The sequence below is a fragment of the Gadus morhua genome, chromosome 7, assembly GCF_902167405.1.
Source record: "Gadus morhua chromosome 7, gadMor3.0, whole genome shotgun sequence".
NCBI lineage: Eukaryota > Metazoa > Chordata > Actinopteri > Gadiformes > Gadidae > Gadus > Gadus morhua.
Window position 1 is genome coordinate 6,224,827 of NC_044054.1, and position 12,763 is coordinate 6,237,589.

Sequence of the window (12,763 nt, forward strand, 5' to 3'; positions counted from 1 at the left end):
TTCACATTCAACCTCCGCACCGGGTTTATGCTTCCTGTCATAAAGTCTACTGAGTAACTCAAAGCTAGCTAGCACGTGTGTGCAACACACACACACACACACACACACAGGAACAGACACACACACAGGAACAAACACACACACAGGCACACACACATGGGCAAAGAGACAGACACGCACACATACACATGCACACACACGGGAATACACACACACAAAGGCATATGTCGACACACACACACACACACACACACACACACACACTCGTTTAACTGGACTTTAACCTTTACTGGTGTCTTTATCGCTTTCTCTCTCTCTCTCTCTCTCTCTCTCTCTCTCTCTCTCTCTCTCTCTCTCTCTCTCTCTCTCTCTCCCAATTGATATTTCTATCGCCCCTCCCCCTCTCTCACTTTCTTTAACGATCTCTCTCTCTGTCGTTCGCTCTCTGTATGTACTCCCTTTGTTTAGACTGTAAACAACCATCACACACCTTAACACACCTAAACACATACACGCTTACACAAACACACACAAACACACACACACACACACACACACACACACACACACACACACACACACACACACACACACACACAGACGCTGACCTATCCACTGAAGGTGAACAGATGAGCTCAGTAAGGGATATTAAGAGGGAAATCACAGAGAGAGAGAGAGAGAGAGAGAGAGAGAGAGAGAGAGCGAGGCAAAAAAAAGAGGAAATTAAGAAGGAAGAGGAGGAGAGGAAAATAAAACAATGGCCTGTGCTCTCCCACCCTCCCCCCTCCCTCCCTCCCTCCCCCAATAACCAGTCCCCACTATCTCACCTACGACCCTTCCTCCTCCCTCCCCCCTCCCTACCCCCTCACACACATACACAAACACATACACACACACACACATACAGAGTCCCGGTCACACCGACTCATACATGCGCACAAGCCTTGTTATTCCCACCACCGACACACACACACACACACACGAACACACACAAACACACACAAACACCCACACACACATACACATTAACACACACACACTCCCCACGGTCACTGCAGCTCCACCCAACCCCCCACCACCCCCACCTACACCCCCCACATACACACAAACACACACACACTAACACACTCCCTCCTCCTTTGGCTCCTCCCCTCCGACGGAACAGGTAGGCCCAGGTTATAAAGTTACGCCCCGGTGTGTGTGTGTGCTCAGTTCACAGAGAGCAGGGAGAGTGAGAGTGTGGGAGGCGAGTGAGAGCGGCCGAGCGAGAGAGAGAGAAAGAGAGAGGGAGAGAGAGAGAGAGGGGCGGAGTAGAAGAATTTTCAAATAGACAATCAGAGCGATTCTCCCCCACAGTCGCACACGGAGCAGTCATGGGGCTCGGGGTAAGTGAACAAACGCTCTCTCTCCCCGTCTCCCCCCTTTTCTCCTCTCCCTTTCCTTTCCTTCTCTCTCTCTCTTCGTTGCTTCTCTCCTTCTCTCAGTTGAGCTCAAACGGGGAGAATTCCCCGGAGAATTCCTCGCTGCAGACTCCTTTGAGGCCTACCAAAACTATTCCCCACATTCCCGTCTATCTCTATCTCTCTCTCTCCCTTTCTCTCTCTCTCTCTCTCCCGTCGGCTGTTTGAAACCCGGGCCTCTTGCCTGTCTAAACAGCTTAGGGCGCCGGTGTGTGTGTGTGTCTGTTTCGCTTCAGTATGGTTTCCATTCTCGTGGCTCGTGCTTCACTTCCCCATTCCCCGAAAAGAAATGCCGGACGGACTTAGCTTCACCTCCAGCCTATTTATTTCTCTCTCTCTCTCTCTCTCTCTCTCTCTCTCTCTCTCTCTCTCTCTCTCTCTCTCTCTCTCTCTCTCTCTCTCCCAATTCCAATTCACTTCATAAAAGCTTTCTTTGCATGAGAAATATACATTTCTATTGCTTCTCTCTCTGTCTCTCTTGCTCTAACTTTCTCTCTCTAACACTATCATTTCAACTATTATAAAAGCTTTTTGCAGAGACAGCACCTCTCTTAACCCTTGTGTTCCCTTCTTCTCTCTCTCTCTCTCTCTACCCTTTTTAAAAGCTTTTTGCAGGAGAGATCAATCTGCTATCCTAACGCTATATCTTGTTGAATTACCTTCTCCTCTCTCTCTCTCTCTCTCTTTCTCTCTCTCTATCGCTCTCTCTCTCTCTCTATGTCTCTCTCCCTCTCTCTTAAACCTATCTTAACCCTTGTTGTCTTTCCTTCTCCTCCCTCTACCCGCAGAAAGGAAAAGATGACTACAAGCTGGCGGCAACCTCGGAGAAGGATGTCAAGAGCACCAAGAAAGAGCGTAAAGAGAAGCAGAAGAGAGACATGGATGACCTCAAGAAGGAGGTGGACCTGGTGAGTCTCTCTCTCTCTCTCTCTCTCTCTCTCTCTCTCTCTCTCTCTCTCTCTCTCTCTCTCTCTCTCTCTCTCTCTCTCTCTCTCTCTCTCTCTCTCTCTCTCTCTCTCTCTCCCTCTTTCTCTCTCTTTATCTCCCCTTCTCTCTCACGGGAGCTCAACACACACACACACACACAGTCGCGCACACACAGTGACGCGCCATGTGCTCACCCGAGGGATGAAGGTTGTGTAAGCGCAGGCGACGTTGCTTATCAACAGAGGGTGATGAAAGACTTCCCGTGTGGTTGAGTCACAGTTTTTAGTTTCCGAACTCGGCTGTGCGTCGAGTTCGTAAGGTGTTCGTAAAGTTGTCGGTTTCATGTGTTTTTTTCGGTTCTCTGTTGCTTTCCCGTGATAGGGTCAGCCTATTCCTCGCTCCAGACTGCTGCAAAGCCTGCCTGTTTTGCTACCAAAACTATTCGACACATTCCCCTCCCTCTCTCTCTCTCTCTCTCTCTCTCTCTCTCCTAGCTTCCCTCTCTCCCTCCCTCTCTTCCTCCCTCTCTTTCCCTCTCATAGAGAGACACACGTCGATGACGTTCCTGTCAAGAGCGTTCAGACGTGTTCAGACGTTGTGTGTTTGGATCCCAGTCATCAGAGAACTGAGAGTGACTTCACGCAGCGAGAGAACTCCTCCACAAAACACTCATTATTCACTCTGCTACGAGGCACATGTGACCGCTAAGTCACGTGCCATGGCTACGCAAACCGGGCCATTACTGGACTTAGCGTAAAATGTACGGTTGATGGACGGGTTAACACACCCCCTCTCTCTCGCTTTTGTGGTCCAATTTTCTCTCTCTCTCTCTAGTTCCCCTCTCTCTCTCTCTCTCTCTCTCTCTCTCTCTCTCTCTCTCTCTCTCTCTCTCTCTCTCTCTCTCTCTCTCTCTCTCTCTCTCACTTTCACGCTCTCTCTCTCTTCTCTACCTCTCTACCTCCTTTACCCCTCTCTCTCTGTCTCTCCCTTTCTCTCTTACTCTCTGCCTCTCTCCCTCTCTCTCTCAATCTCTCTCCCTCCCTCTCTCCCTCCCTCCTTCACGCATATCCCTCCCTCTCTCTCTCCCTCTCTCATTTCCCAACTCCTTGGCCACCAATACTAGGAGCCACGCGTATGGAAATGGGATTCAAAATGCGAGTGTTGTTTGGGAGGGTGGCGGAACACTTTAGCCCATGAATAGAAGGGGGTAGTGTTGTCTAAGTAGGGCCCCGGTCTTTTCAAGGGCATTCACCACATTCCACAGTTAGACACAGAGAGACAGATGAACGCCAGAGTCTGTTGGCGGAGTTTAGATTTGTCTATCAGAATCCAGAATTAGAATCAGAGTTACTTTTATGACATCTTATTGTACAAGTACACAAGAGTACAATTTGTTCGTAGGCCTGGTTTCTCCACTGCCACATAGCAAAAAAAACACAAGATAAAGATAATAAAATAAGTAACAATAAGTAGCAGAAGTGTTAGTGGTACCAGCCACGGTTAAATGTAGCGTAAAAATGTCGTGCAAAAAAATATGTATTTAAATAATCCGTTATTGTTAACATGGTCGAAAATGCTGTGCAAGTTACAGAAATATGTAGTGAAATCGTTGCATTTGTAGTGTGTGCGTGTGATAGTGTCTCTTGTGCGTAGCTTCGGTGAATAAGCAAACCGTGTGGCGAAGACTAGACAGATAATTTGAATTTAAAGCACAAGCAGCGTAGTGTTCGAACTGCTTTAGTTTTAAGTGTTAAGTTAAGGGCTTTGTAAGTGTCTGCCTGTGGTCGGGAGACACCGAGACATAGAGGTCGCCTCTGAGGAAGGTCATACTTCGCGATCCACCGAGTGTCACTGAGCAATGTCATCGGTCAAGGTCGCAGAGATCTGCACACTGAGATCTCTCTCTCTCTCTCTCTCTCTCTCTCTCTCTCTCGCTCTCTCTCTCTCACAAGGCCGACTTGGTGGTGTTGTTAAATTGGTTGTGAAACTATTAAATAATTGTGCGGAAGTTTCGTACAATTGTTTCATTATTCAATTCAATTAATTACACTTTAACTGATTTAAAACACTCAGCGGTGTCATTGAGAAGGTTAAATGTTAACCCTTTTAGTTTGTGTCACCCTAATAACAGTAAACTTGCTTTATTATGCAACTTAATTAAACTTTCACTTTTTAAAACTCCAGCGGTGTCATTAAGTTGTGTTAAAAATTGAATCTTTTAGTTTATGCAACTCGAATAACCGGAAACTTGCGTTATCTAAATCGCGGTGCACATGTTTTTGAAACACAAGCGATAGACCCACATGAGAAGTGAGACAGGTCTTTTTATTATGGGGAAGCCAATTCGATTCCAACAATACGCCTGTTTTACTCCTAGTCGGTGCCTTCAAGAAGTGCGTTGAATCTTCCCTAACAGACATTAGTCCACAGTAACATGACTATTGCCCTGAATACAACAATGCGCTAAATGTAAATCTAAAAACTACCATGACTTCAGCGATGGTTATCGTTAGTTATGTTTAGGTTTAGGGCAGGGATGGGCAACTTTTTTCATCATAACCATCGGAGGGCCACATGACTGCACACTTCAACTAAACGTGAGCTGAGAGAAGCTACACAATTTTGAATTTGGTAGATATGATTTCCTGTATTCTGGTGCATTTTGGGGATGGCCACTACCTAAAAAATCATCCAGAATCATAACCTATGTACGGTATGTTAATTGAACCAACATACATTCATTTCATGTTTTCCATGCTCAAACAGCCACATGAATGATCAGTATTTTTATAAGTGCAAAGGGCTCACATACATCATCATTCAATGAAGTCAAAAAACTGAAAAACAGTGGTCCAACATTAAGTGCAACAACTCAATGAACTCAAACCCAACAAGCAGTTGTAGTAGTTGTAGTGGCGACTTAAGTGGATATCTTTAATGACTGATATCGCTTCTAAGCAAACTAGACGCATGGGTTTGCCTTCGAATTCAATGAATTATTCTCATCTTTCTTGACCGAGTTTTCTGTAACTCGATCAATTATTATTATTCTTTTTTTTATTATTATGTGCGGGCCTGACTGAGTGAGGATGCGGGCCGCACCGAGTGAGGATGCGGGCCGCATGCCCATCCCTGGTTTAGGGGTTATGGTTTGAGTTATAGATAGGTTTTAGGGTTATGGTTCAAGTTAAGGTTAGGTTGAGAGGTTATGGTTATAGTTATGATTAGGGGTTATGGTTATAGTTATAGTAAGGTTGATAGTTTATGGTTTGAGTTATAGTTAGATTAAGGCCTTAATGCATGCATTATTGTTTTTATTGTTGCTTCTGCTGTTTTTATTTAAAAACCTGTATATCCTGCATGTGTTGTTGCTGCAGCTTTCTTAAGGGCACATTGGTAGTAGCCGTTTGCAAGAACAGGATAGATCTGTGAGTACACCCCCCCACCCCCACACCAAACTGGTTCTCAAAGCAGGTCTGGTTGTCATTTAAACTGGTGTCTCCCCCTCATAAAAAAAAACAACAGCCCACAGGTTGACAAGAAGGAGGGGGGGGGAGAGAGAGAGAGAGGGAGAGAAAGGGAGAGAAAGGGAGAGAGAGAGAGAGAGAGAGAGAGAGAGAGAGAGAGAGAGAGAGAGAGAGAGAGAGAGAGAGAGAGAGAGAGAGAGAGAGAGAGAGAGCGAGAGGGGGTGAGGGGGGGGGGAGTGACTAGAGAAGGGGAGGGAGAGTGGAGTGATATAAAAGGGGAGAGGGCAAGAGCGAGAGAAAGGGGGGGAGAGAGAGAGAGAGAGAGAGAAAGGTGTGGAGTGATAGAGAGGCCTTGGTGAGTCGGTCTGTTTTATCATAAGGTTATAAAAGTTGCCAATTAATGGTTATTGCCCTCCATGCTACTCTCCGCAGACCACTTCAAAGTCCTCGAGCAACCATACATGTACCTGCTCAGGTACCCGTGCATTTTTACCTCATGTTCCCTTGCAGATAGCACTGAAGCTAATCTTAAATTTTACAGGCTACATACTGTATATATATATATATATATATATATATATATATATATACACAGCTGTATTTATGTATATATACATGAAGCCTTTTCTTAACATTTAAAGTGAGCTTCAATGCTATCTACATTGGGGGGACATGAGGTCAAAACATGTTAAATGTTAAAACATGTTAAAACTAGCATGATAGCGACAAGCTTGCGGCGCCGGGTTTTACTCACTCAATGACCATACAGCTTACAAGTTAACGATTAGTGCTCCATCATCATCGTCGCGGCAACTCAGAGAAACATCAAAGTCCGGGCCCAAGGACAAAAGTGTCAGTCTTTGCAGTCATGGCAACCCCGAGCCGGCTGGTTTAGCGATTTGTACAAAGTGTGTACAAAGTCCAAAAAAGAATGCCAGTGAAAGAATAGTGCCCGATTAACTTTGATGAGGCTAATGGTTTGCTAGTGGGTGTACTTTATCGGAACTCATTGCGTTTGGGTCAAGGCTGTTCCCTTGAGGTCAAAGGTCACCACTGAACACTGACTGTTTAACAAAGTATGTGTGTTTTAGGAGTTTCTGAAGGGATAAAACTGTACTCTTTATTACTAGGGGGGGTTTGAAGCGGGGGGTGTTTAAGACACGTATTAAGGTGGTTCTTAAGGGTTAACCTGTACTTTAATGGAGTATTTAGAGGTGTTTAAAGCAGGGATGTGTAGGGAGTTCCTTTAGGGTAAAACTGCACTTGCTAATCTTGTATTGATAGGTGTGTATTTATTAGGGATGTGTAGGACATCTGTTAAGGAGTTACTTAAGGGTAAAAGGGAACTTTAATGGAGTCATTAGAGTGTTGCAAGCAGGCTGTGTGTGAATGTATCATGTATCATGTATCATTCACCGAAAAAGTTTCTTCCCGTTATCCTGTAAGTGTTGAAACTTGACCCATCCTCAAGGACTTGACCGTAATTATTAACCGGCAATATTCCACACAGTTAGGAGGTTAGCGGTTAAGATCAGAGCTAACTTAATAGCCCTTCTTATCATGGGATTAGGGTTAGGTGGAAGATGATTCACTTGTCTAAACTCTCGCTTCGGGGGTCGGGCCAAAGCTCAGTAAAAGTTGGAGGACTTTGAGTGAAAGCAGCGATAGTATTTCATTTAAAGTCCTTTTACAGTCCAGCTTTCCTCACCACAGAATAAGTTTGAAGCCACAAAATGAACGCTACCGTCTGAGAGTTTAAAAATCTCCTCCCTTCCCCCTCTCTCTCTAGTTCTCTCTCTCTCTGCCCTAATCCCCTCTCTCTCCCTCTCCCTCAGCCTCCCTCTCTCCCTCTCCCTCACACTTTCTCTCTCTCCTCCCTAGTCCCCCTCTCCCCCTCTCTCCCCTAGCCCTTCTCTCCCACCTCTCTCTCTCTCTCTCTCTCTCTCTCTCTCTCGCTCCCTCTCTCGCTCTCTTCTCCTTCCCTCTCTCCCTCCCTCCCTCCCTCCCTCCCTCCCTCCCTCCCTCCCTCCCTCCCTCCTTCCCTCCTTCCCTCCCTCCCTCCCTCCCTTCCTCCCTCCCTCCCTCTCTCTCTCTCTCTTTCCCACCTCACCCTCTCTTTCTCCCTTCCTCTCCTTCCATGTCTGTAAGACTTCAACACCTCGGCCCGGCCTGAACTTTGACCCAAAGCGCACACCGTAGTTTTGCTGCAGCCCTGATTCAAAATGAGGAACCCAAAATGAGTCATGCTCACAAACAGTCGCTGTACATTCCCCTTGGGATCTTTCAGGGCCGGCCTAGGACCAAGAACTCATAATCAAGTTGCCCTACATCGCGGAGGACTGGAATGTTGAAAGATCACAGATCTGGGCCCCCCGATCAAAGGACACACACACACATAATCCTCCCACCCCCCTCTCCGTCTCCCTCTCAGTCTCCCTCTCAGTCTCTCTCTCTCTCTCTCAGTCAATTTCTCTACCTCTCTGTCTATGTCCCTCTCTCTCCTAGCCTCTCTATCTCTCCCCTAGATTCCCTCCTGCCCTCTCTCTCCCCCCTCCCTCCCCTTCTGGTTCTCCCTCTCTCCCTTCCTCTCTCTCTCCCTCCTCCCTCTCTCTCGATAGTCTCTCTGTCCCTCTCTTTGTCTGTCTCTCTCTCTCTCTCCCCTAGCCTCCCTTCCTCCCTCTCTCTCTGTCTCCCTCCCTCCCTCCCTCCATCTCCCTCTCTCCCTTGTCCATATCTCACATGTTGCATTTCACTGCGTAGCTGGTGGGAAATGACGTGGGAAACGTTTTGAAAGAGATTATTATGCATTGTCTGCACTCCTCGGACGATAAGGAGGGATTGTGTCGATGTTATGTAATGTCTTTGACCAAAACTCGCTCGCTCCCTCTCACCCCCTCTTCCTCCCTCTCCCTTTCTCTTTCTGTTTCTCGCTCCCGGTCTCTCTCTCTCTCTCTCTCTCTCTCTCTCTCTCTCTCTCTCTCTCTCTCTCTCTCTCTCTCTCTCTCGCTCTCTCTCTCTCTCGCTCTCTCTCTCTCTCTCTCTCACACTCTGTCTCTCTGTCTCTCTCCTTCCCTCTTCCTGTCTCCCTGTCTCACTCTCTCTCTCTATGTTGACCTTGTTTTTGTATTGTATTTTATATGGAACTTTGAGTCTGGAATAAAGTATGCATTCATTAATACATTCTCTCTCTCTCCCGGTCTCTCTCTCTCTCTCTCTCTCTCTCTCTCTCTCTCTCTCTCTCTCTCTCTCTCTCTCTCTCTCTCTCTCTCTCTCTCTCTCTCTCTCTCTCTCTCTCTCTCTCTCTCTCTCTCTCTCTCTCTCTCTCTCTCTCTCTCTCTCTCTCTCTCTCTCTCTCTCTCTCCCTAGGACGATCACAAGTTGACTCTTGACGAACTCCATCGGAAATATGGAACCGACCTGACCCGGGTAAGTTCATATGCCGTGTGTGTGTCCCTGTGTGTATGTGTGTCCGTGTGTGTGTGTCTGTGTGTCTGTCTGTGTGTGTGTGTGTGTTTGTGTCTCCTTGTCTGTCCGTCTCTGTGCTTGTGTGTGTGTGTGTGTGTGTGTGTGTGTGTGTGTGTGTGTGTGTGTGTGTGTGTGTGTGTGTGTGTGTGTGTGTGTGTGTGTGTGTTTGTGTGTGTGTGTGTTTGTGTTGTGTGAGTGTGATCCACCACTAGATATCTGAACGAACAAAAGAAAGAGAGGAAAGACCCCCCCTGTTCTCCAAGGGAACAGAACCCCCCCCCCCCCTCCCTAACCTGGTGTGGAAACCGTCCGGCAATAATGACTAAATAAAGATTACAGCCATTTTCCTGTCTTCCCCGGAATGTTTAGATCCCAGGCTTTTCCCCTTCATTCTCCAAAAGACACTGTGTGTTTAAAAACTTAAAGGCTCAGTTATGATTTCACGTCGACGCAATGTAACGACCACGCAGTCGTGAACTTGTTGTGGTTCTGCGTCGGGTTTCCGTGAGCACACCAATCACAGCCCTTGCTGCTGCGTTGCCTCGACGTAAGGTCACTTTGGGTTGCCCTTGGCCCTAGCGTTGAACGCAAGGAGGGACCGCAAGGTCGTAGTGGTTCCGTAAACCCCCTTGCCTTGCGTTGACGAGGGACCATAACTGAGCCTTTGGAGTTACGGCCATGTCTGCTGTTGCACCCGTGTTGTCGAAGCAAGGAAAGGCTTCATTTAAGGATTAGCATAATGAACGACTTCTGAACACTAAATTACAGCCTTCAGAACATCTATCCATCCCATCTGTCACGCTGGCTTATCTGCAAGGCGAGTGGGAACGACACTGAGCGCAAACATTCAATTACCTTCAAATGCTTTACTATTAAGTTTAGTCACTGAGACAAGGCGCTTTTATCCAAAGCAGGCAGAGTGACACAGCTACATGTCATCCAGGCTTCTGAGCGATTGATGACGTTGGCATCGAACTTGGTAGCTTAAGGTGTGGGGGTGCAACACTAATTGAATGCAGAAAAAATAACTTGATTGCTCCTCCTCCTCTCACCTCCTCCCCTCTTATCCTCTCCTCTCACCCTTCCCTCCTCCTTTCCGTCACCTCTCTCCTCTCCTCTCACCTTCCCTCCTCTCTCTCTTCTCCTCTCTCTCCCCTCCCTCCTCTTCCATCCCCTCTCCTCTCCTCCTCTCCCTCCTCCTCCTCTGCTCCTTTCCTCTCCCCTCCCCTTTCTCCTCTCACCCTCCCTCCCCTTCTTTCCTCCCTATCCTCCTCTCCTCTCCCCTCGCCTCTCTCCTCTCACCCTCCCTCCCTTTCTCTCCTCTCACCCTTCTCCTCCCCTCCTCTCTCCTCCCCTCCCCTCCTCTCCTCCCCTCCTCTCCTCCCCTCTTCTTCCCTCTCCTCCCCTCCTCTCTCCTCCTCTCCTCCTCCTCTCCTCCCTTCCCCTCCTCTCCCCTCTCCTCCCCTCCTCTCTCCTCCTCTCCCCTCTCCTCTCCTCCTCCTCTCCTACCCTCCTCGCCTCCCCTCCTCTCCCCTCTCCTCCCCTCCTCTCCTCCCCTCCTCTCTCCTCCTCTCCCCTCTCCTCTCCTCCCCTCCTCTCCCCTCTCCTCCTCTCCTCCCCCCCTCCAGGGTCTCTCCGGGGCTAGGGCGAAGGAGATTCTAGCCCGCGACGGGCCAAACTCCCTGACCCCGCCCCCTACCACACCGGAATGGGTCAAGTTCTGCAGACAGGTACGAAGAAATAACCGCTACATCATGATCCAACTGCATCTACAACCCCATATCTGTCCTATTTCACTGGGATACTCCTAAAACACACATTTCTTCATTAGGAATGACTCCTTCAGATTAACCCATCTCGTTTTCAAGGGGGTCCTTAAGAACATAAAGTACAATAACAACATATTAAGAACATATTTCTCGAAACCAAAAAAAAGAACACAAAAAAAACAAATACACGCGCCGCACACACACTTGCATAATGAACAACATTAATTTTGTATACGATTTCTATAGGGAAGAGAATACATATCTCTGGTATTCAACTGGGACTCTCCTCTGACACTGAGTGTAGCACTAAGACTGATTAACGGTATTAAAGTGTCTAACTTTCTGGTTAGTTAGAGACGGGTCTTCCACTGTCTGCGCTTATCTGTGGAGGATGCGCCAGGTATCTTTTTTGATAGGTAAAGATCGCCAGGTAAAGATCCGGTATCGACACACATTTTTCTGATCGTTTTTTATACAGAGGGAGGGAGAGAGAGAAAGGGGCGGGGTATGGAGAGAGAGGGGGAGGGAAGGTAGGAGAGAGAGGAAGAGAGGGAGAGGGAGAGGGAGAAGGACAGTGGGATGCAGGGGGAGAGATGGAAGGAGGGGGAGAGAGAGAGGGAGAGGGAGGAGTAGGGAAGGAGGGAGGGAAAGGAAGAGAGGGAGAGATGGAGGAGGGACGGAAAGGAGAAAACATGAAGGGAGGGGTAGGGAGAGTGAGGGGGGGCGGTAAAGAGGGAGGGAGGGGAAGAGGGAAAGAGGAGAGAGAGACAGAGGGGGGGAGAGAAAGGATTGTGATGGAGGGGGATATTTTCTAAACGGGTTCAGAGATGTCGAAGTCGACAACGGAGTCTTACCCTGTCTCTGGATGTGTGTCTCCCTCCCAGCTGTTCGGAGGCTTCTCCATGCTGCTGTGGATCGGAGCTCTGCTGTGTTTCCTGGCCTACGGCATCCAGGCCGCCTCTGAAGACGAACCCGCCAACGATAACGTAAGAGCGCTTTCCGAAACTCCTGCGAAAAGCTAACCCAGAGCTAGCACAACAAAGTTTTGGCATATCCGTTAAAAATTAGCGATGTAGAATATATAGAATGTAGGCCTGGGCGATATGGCTGAAAAACATATCACGATATAACTTGATCATATTGATCAATATCGACAACTATTGAATTTGAAGGACCTTAAAAGACTAGGAATTACCATGCTGGATTTAAACACTGAATAAGACCTTCCACTGTTCTTCATTGATAAATACTCCAATGTCAATAGAACAATGAAAAACACTCAAATATTGTAAATATGGATCCGTGTTTGTGTAACAAACCCAGCTGATAGATGTGGTGGTCCAGTATCTTATTGATATATATTTAACATGATTTTGTTTAATTTCGATCAAAAGTCTATCACAATATGATAATTGATTGTTTATTGTTTTATTGTCCAGGCCTTGTATAACGCCTTAAAGGGCCATTGAACCCTAAACCACATTTTTCAAGTTTTAAACATTTTATTACAACACTTATAAGTTCTTTCATTCATTCATTTTCATGTCATTTCTTTAAATCAGTGTTCGAAAATCCATCTGAAACAGTGGGCTAGCCACTCTCTCTTTCTCCCCCCTCAGTTGTACCTGGGCGTGGTGCTCTCCCCCTCTTTCTCTCTCTCTCCTCCTCCCTCACC

At 47.3% G+C, this 12,763-nt stretch overlaps 1 protein-coding gene across 1 annotated transcript in view; it reads left to right on the forward strand.

Annotated features, from left to right (window-relative positions):
• The first annotated feature begins 1,144 nt into the window (after nt 1-1,144).
• atp1a1a.4 (ATPase Na+/K+ transporting subunit alpha 1a, tandem duplicate 4) overlaps nt 1,145-12,763 on the forward strand; it is a 31,977-nt gene continuing 20,358 nt past the window's right edge. Inside the window, exons 1-5 of the mRNA XM_030362572.1 lie at nt 1,145-1,385; nt 2,249-2,368; nt 9,221-9,280; nt 10,948-11,049; nt 11,973-12,074. Of these exons, the coding sequence (XP_030218432.1) occupies nt 1,374-1,385; nt 2,249-2,368; nt 9,221-9,280; nt 10,948-11,049; nt 11,973-12,074 (396 nt within the window). The 5' untranslated portion in view covers nt 1,145-1,373. The remainder of the gene's footprint in view (nt 1,386-2,248; nt 2,369-9,220; nt 9,281-10,947; nt 11,050-11,972; nt 12,075-12,763) is intronic.